At 43.5% G+C, this 6,865-nt stretch overlaps 1 protein-coding gene across 1 annotated transcript; it reads left to right on the plus strand.

Moving 5' to 3' along the window:
• The first annotated feature begins 3,361 nt into the window (after positions 1–3,361).
• LOC148404678 (serine/threonine-protein phosphatase 2A catalytic subunit beta isoform-like) lies at positions 3,362–6,180 on the plus strand. The gene is made up of 7 exons (XM_088389102.1): positions 3,362–3,569; positions 4,182–4,391; positions 4,483–4,656; positions 4,742–4,831; positions 4,989–5,150; positions 5,237–5,355; positions 5,461–6,180. The coding sequence occupies exons 1-7, from the start codon at positions 3,426–3,428 to the stop codon at positions 5,531–5,533; spliced, it is 972 nt and encodes a 323-aa protein (XP_088245228.1). The 5' UTR covers positions 3,362–3,425; the 3' UTR covers positions 5,534–6,180.
• The last annotated feature ends 685 nt before the right edge of the window (positions 6,181–6,865 follow it).

The raw sequence follows: 6,865 nt of genomic DNA on the forward strand, positions 1-6,865 counted from the left end.
CGATGGCCATCTTCTCCCCATCTCGGTGTTATTGCTGAGGTCAGGCGGTTGGGTTTTCCCGCGAAGCCCGACCACCTGGACGTGATGTTGTTCTCGTTTCTCACCGACCTTGAGGTGTTCTCGTCCGGTACTCCCTGTCTGGGCCTATTCCACAACACTTCAAAGAAAACAAGTTCATGCAGTTTGCCTCCACATTCTTCGCCACCCACCAATCCACACGAGCACTCCAATACGAGATATTATATTAATATGATTATAAGTTTAACACAACCTTAAAAAATATGTTTGCAAACTGCCGAAAGCACATTTCCCTTTAAGCCCAAGGCTTGCTAACCAGCTAAACAGGTTCTACTGCAGGTTTGATCGGTCCTCCCACACAACGGGACCTCCTGCAGCACAATCTACAGACTCACCTCCCCCCACAACTGCTCTGTCCACACCTCCATCACCGTGGTCACCGACTCTCTCTCTTGCAGAGGCTGTGCCCGCACTCCAGATCCGCGTGGAGGAACTGTGCCAGATGTTCCGGAGACAAAAGATCAGGAAGGCACCAGACGGCGTGTCACCTTCCTGCTTGAAAGTCTGCGCTGAGCAGCTGGCGCCCACCTTAGCACGGATCTTCAATCGTTCCCTGGAGCTGTGTGAGGTGCCCTCGTGCTTCAAGAGCTCCACCATCGTTCCAGTGGCCAAGAAGCCCGCCATCACAGGTTTGAATGACTATAGACCTGTCGCACTGATATCTGTGCTCATGAAATCTTTCGAGAGGTGAGTGCTGAACCACCTGAAGGATTTCACGGGCCCCCTGCTTGACCCCCTCCAGTTTGCCTACCTGGCAAACAGGTCGATGGATGATGCGGTCAACATGGGACTGCACTACATCCTGCAACACCTGGACACCCCAGGAACATACACCAGGATCCTGTTTGTGGACTTCAGCTCGGTGTTCAACACCATCGCTCCTGACATCCTCCAACAGAAGCTCATCCAGCTCGCGGTGCCTGCCTCCACCTGTCAGTGGATCACCAGCTTCCTGACCAACAGGAGACAACGTGTGAGGCTGGAGAGCATCACATCTGACACCCTGACCACCAATACTGGAGCCCCTCAGGGGTGCGTCCTCTCCCCACTGCTCTTCTCTCTCTACACCAACGATTTCTCCGCAGGTGACTCTCCTGTGAAGCTCCTGAAGTATGCGGACGACACCACTCTCATCGGACTGATCCAGAACGGTGATGAGACTGCGTATAGACAGGAGGTGGAGCGGCTGGTCCACTGGTGCAGCCAAAACCACCTGGAGCTGAACCCGCTCAAGACCGTGGAGATGACAGTGGACTTCAGGCGAGGCCCTTCACAACTTTCACCCCTCACTATCCGCAGTAATACTATTCTCTCCACAGACACCTTCAAGTTCCTGGGAACCACAATCTCTTGGGACCTGAAATGGACTGGCCACATAGACTCTGTCGGGAAGAAGGCCCAGCAGAGGCTGTACTTCCTGAGACAGCTCAAGAAGTTCAACCTGCCGTGGGAGCTGCTGAAGACCTTCTACACTGCCATCATCCAGTCTGTCCTCTGCACCTCCATCACTGTCTGGTTTGGATTGGCCTCCAAACAAGACAAGCACAGACTGCAATGGACAATAAGGACTGCAGAAAAGATAATTGGAATAAACCTCCCATCTATCCAAGACTTGTACCTGTCCAGGACCAGGAAACGTGCAAGTAACATCTCTACAGACCCTAATCACCCAGGTTGCAGTCTGTTTGAACTACTCCCCTCCGGACGGCGTTATAGAGCTCTGTACACTAAAACACAGAGACAGCTTCTTCCCCCAGGCTGTTGCTCTGATGAACTCACACCACTCTTAGAGTCTCAGAGTCATTACTGTGCAATAACATCCTGCTCTCCACACCTTTTTTGAATTGTCTACACTGTTTGTACTATGTGTCCTCTCTGCATCCATTGCAGCCTGGTCATCCTAGAAGAGGGACCCTCCCATCTGTGGTCTCTTCTCAAGGTTTCTCATATCCCCTAGCTGGAATTTTGAGTTTTTCCTTGCCCTCTTGGGAGTTTAAGATCAGGGGATGTTTGAGAATATCTGCCTATTTTCATATGTCCTGAGTGTTGTTGTTAGTCACTTAAATGTTGAACAGAGCCTGTGATTTACCGAAGTCAAATTCCTTGTTTGGCACGCTCAAACATGGGGAATAAAAACTCTTGAATCTTAATATTAAGTAATTTTTACTTTTGATTTACTTTTGACTCACAGCCCCACGTGATGAATCGCTGTTGTGATGCCAGTTCAGCCTGGAGCTGCTTCACTTTATCACTCCCTGTCATGCTTGTCGTATGCGTTAGCATGTTTAGTCTGATGGTGTCTCTTTAGGTTTAGACAAACACAATTGCCATTTCTTGAAAGCGGCGGCGCTCAATGTCAACTTTCCTCGTTTTCTTTGCAGTCGCCGTGGCAGAAATGAGCGGAGAGGGCTGGTGCTGCCACCTTTTGGTAATATGAGGAATTACAGTTTCAAGTTTCATGATTTTTTTTTTTTTTTTTTTAAATTCAGTTTGACAGTGTAGGCGGGCCATGAATAATACATTATAAGACCGAAGCTGTGGGCCGTATGAAATATGACCGGGGGCCGGATTTGGCCCGCGGGCCGGACTTTGGATATGGATGCCCTACGCTAAGATGTGAAAACTCATTGGAATGGGTCCGACAAATGTGTTTTCCATCGCACATCTTGATCAGCAGTGACGTCGTCCCGTCGCGCGAATACTTCGACCGCTCAAGCGAAGTATCGCGACTATCGGACATACATTATTGAGAAGGGGAAAAGAATAAGTAAAAAGAATACATGTAAAAGTATTGATGAAGAGGCAGGACCAAAACTCTCAAGGAAGTGAATGAAAAGCGCAAAACATGATGCTGCTGGTGTGATTAAATTCCTTTTAATTATAATTAATCAAATTCCTAGTACGGTGGATTGATTGATCGATTGAGTAATTCACTGTTTTTCAATTTCGTATTTTTATCGTCAGCCTAATATTGGATTTGGGGCGGTGGATTTCAAATAAATTTAAAGGAGTGACTTTTTATGTTTAAATTGATTATTCAAAATGGAAATATTGATAAATACACTAATTATTCAGCATTGTGGAAAGAATTCAATTTTCTCGTTTATCAGCGTCAGGTCATCACTGTTTCATCTTGTCCAGTAGAGGGTAGCCGAAACAACAAAATTTCGGCATTGCAAAATTCATACCCGAAATAAAGTCCACGTTAAGATGACGTCAATTCTATGATGTAAAAATACAAGGAAAAGCGTTAATTTCCCTTGAAGTGATGACGCAGGCTAAACATTCCTCAAATGAACTCTCATTTAGTCTGTTAGGACGTAGTTTGGCCTGCTAATGTTGTCCTCATGATTTTGCTTTTTGATTTGAAAGGAGGCAGCAACTCGGACATGGATGACAAGTCAGTGAGCAAAGAGTTGGACTTGTGGATTGAACAGCTCATTGAGTGCAGGCAGCTCAAAGAAAATCAAGTTCGAGCACTGTGTGAAAGGGTAGGACGTGCTACAGTGTGTGTGGGGGGCATCTGCAACATTACTTTACACCAGTTGCCATTTTCAGCCCACGAATCATACTGTCTTTTTAAATAATATTAATATGAGTTACAATGTTCCTTCAAAATTCTATATACCTTACCTGTAACCCTAATGATGAGAATCACTAGAAAATGAATTGATAAATTCAATGCTGGATCCAGCCTGAATGGGACAGAATGAAATTGTTAGTTTCGCAGGCGCACACAGAAACGGCGTTTGCATTTTTGTTGACGTGAACAAAGCCAGCTTGCTTCCTGGCCAATGGACGCAAATCCTCTCATTCACTTCAATCAGTGCAGGAGAGGTGTATAGCGGGAACATAAATTGACTTGCTGGTCTATGCGCAAAATTGATTTTTTTGAATTTGAATTCAAAATTTTTACGGAACAGTAAGAACCTCTTCACTTGCAGAGGATATAAAGTTGGCCAGGGCGATCACTGATCATCGTTGTAAAGTGGGCACATGGAGACCGCCTTCCTATCACAATGTTAATCTATAATCAAATGTTCATGACCAGGAAGACGGGCAGTGAATGAATTTTAATGTACTTTCTTTGCCCCTGTGTCAAGGCCAAAGAGATCCTGCAAAAGGAGTCCAACGTTCAGGAGGTGAGATGTCCAGTGACGGTTTGTGGCGATGTTCACGGTCAGTTCTATGACCTCATGGAGCTTTTTAAGATAGGCGGGAAGCCCCCTGACACCAACTATCTCTTCATGGGAGACTATGTGGATAGAGGCTACTATTCTGTTGAGACAGTGACCCTCCTTGTTTGTCTGAAGGTATAAAAACGATGATAGCTTTTGCACAATAGGAAGAGAGACCTCCTGCCTGCCTGGTTGGTTGGTTGAGTGGTTCAAATTTGGCTTCCAGGTCAGATTTCGTGAAAGAATCACCATTCTGAGAGGAAACCACGAGACGAGACAGCTCACACATGTCTATGGCTTCTACGATGAATGCCTGATGAAATATGGAAATGCCAATGTTTGGAAGCAGTTTACCGATCTATTTGATTATTTACCTCTAACTGCACTGGTTGATAACCAGGTGAGAATCTGTACATGAAAAAAATCCAGGCTAATCACATCCAGGTTGATGTGAGTAAATTCAAACTTTTTTTTTTTTGGTTAAGATTTTGTGCCTACATGGAGGATTGTCTCCTTCAATAGTAACACTGGAAACCATCAGAGCATTGGATCGCTTCCAGGAGGTTCCTCACGAGGTACAAATGAAATGAAATGAGAATTCTTGATCATGTGAATGCTCTGTGTTCAAATTATTCTTTTAAATACTGGGTGACATGTGTTCTTAATGGTCCTTAATCTTGGTCACTGGAATCTGAGCTTGCATAAAGAACGTTTCTTTTTCTCCACTTTTAGGGTCCAATGTGTGACTTGTTGTGGTCTGACCCAGATGAGCACTATGGTTGGGATATTTCGCTCCGTGGTGCCGGTTACACCTTCGGCCAGGACATCTCAGAGACTTTTAATCATGCAAACGGCCTCACTTTGGTTGCGCGAGCCCATCAGCTGGAGATGGAGGTACCACAAAAGAGAGCTGCCATCTGCATAAATATTGTTTTGTCCAATAAAGGCTGATAACGTAACGCTCAAACTTCCCCATTCAGGGCTTTAATTGGTACCATGACAAAAATGTCGTGACAATCTTCAGTGCACCAAACTATTGTTATCGTTGTGGAAACAAGGCAGCAATCATGGAACTTGAAGACACACTGAAATGCTCCTTGTAAGTCATTTTCTAATACTCACTCCATTCTATGGCATATTTGATAGTGATTATCAAATTCCATAATTGAGATTTACACTGACAAAAGATATCTCCACTTGCCAGCCAACAGTTTGACCCGGCCCCCCGCAAAGAAGAGCCCCAATCATCGTGGCGATTTCCAGACTACTTCCTCTAAAGATCTCCACATGGTCATCTAATATGTGCCACCGTATTTATAAATAACCAGAAGCAGTAGCTCTACCATCTTCCTCTGCATGTCAAAATGAGTTTCAGTGCAAAACAATTGTCTAGTAGGACATTTGCATGATAGCACTTAGGGCAGTGATGTATAATTATCAGAGAGCTGAACTGAGAGTTTAACTTCCTGTCACACAGCAATGGCGGCAGACTTTGCGCAATCTACAAAAGTACAAATTGTATCAACGCAGAAAATGACTTCATATTTTGCAGGCAATAATGAAGCACAGACGTCTAGAAATACATCGTCGATGTAGGGATGCCCAAGAATTTTTTTAAGACTCATACATTGCTGGATATCACAAACCACCAGATACCATGCATAGTGCTCATAGACTCTATGCGTTTGTCCTTTGGTGGGGCAGATGAGTACCAAATACTGTATACAATATGAAACACCCCAAAGCTTGGACTTTAACTGGGGTTTTTGATTTAAAAGAAATATGACTCAAAAGTTAACTGCAAGATGTTATTGCTTTTATACATTTAGTTTTCATTTTATAACAATGATAAACTAATTGAGTTACTGTTAACCGATATAATACAAAACAATAAATAAAAGACTGAAGGGGTTTGTTGTGAATAACTTTTACAACATGCACACAAAGTTACCACAGAACCAGAAGTGAGACTGAGCATGATGAAGAAAAGCTGCCCGGTAAACGGACACGAGGGGCATTAAAAACACAAATACGAATACAGCAGTTTCCATTGAAGTAATGGGGTCAAAATACAAAAAGTCCTGCCTAGCTACAAAAACAGATATGCTCAAACCTCTTTGAATAAAGTACATAAGCAGACAAGTATATTCACATATTAAATCAATAAAAGAAACATTTTAAGCATATAATTATACCTACACACCAAATCAATAAAGAAGACATAACTAGACATTTTTGATAAGTGATAATGAGAAAGGTTTTTATAACTTTATGATCTGATATATATTTCTGAGCACTTTGAAATAACAAATGTTTTTTGATATTTTGCCTGAATAGCTTAATGAGCCTTAAGGAACTGTTTAATGCATGCCTGATAACAAACTTTGCATAGTCAGGGAACATTAATGAATTGATGATGTCACAGGCAAAAGCTCACATAATTCCGTACAAAATGACAAAATTGAAAGAATGATGAAGGGATGAGGTGCGACAGTATGTGCAAGAATGGACGAGAATGTTTACAGGAAGGTCACTTGGAGATAAAACCAGCAGGTGCCCGAGGGAGACAGCCAAGCCAAAGATGATCGTCAAGGCTGAAAGACGGAAAG

This window comes from Syngnathus floridae, chromosome 1 (assembly GCF_059516105.1).
Source record: "Syngnathus floridae isolate MCC-2025c chromosome 1, RoL_Sflo_1.0, whole genome shotgun sequence".
Taxonomy (NCBI): Eukaryota; Metazoa; Chordata; class Actinopteri; order Syngnathiformes; family Syngnathidae; genus Syngnathus; species Syngnathus floridae.

What these genes read in the sequence shown, in the direction of transcription:
- LOC148404678 (XM_088389102.1), top strand. Translation starts at nt 3,426, where the DNA reads ATGATTTTGCTTTTTGATTTGAAAGGAGGCAGCAACTCGGACATGGAT. An exon ending in CTGCACTGGTTGATAACCAG is followed by an intron (nt 4,657 to 4,741) that starts GTGAGAATCTGT and finishes TTTTTGGTTAAG; the next exon opens with ATTTTGTGCCTACATGGAGG. An exon ending in GACACACTGAAATGCTCCTT is followed by an intron (nt 5,356 to 5,460) that starts GTAAGTCATTTT and finishes TCCACTTGCCAG; the next exon opens with CCAACAGTTTGACCCGGCCC.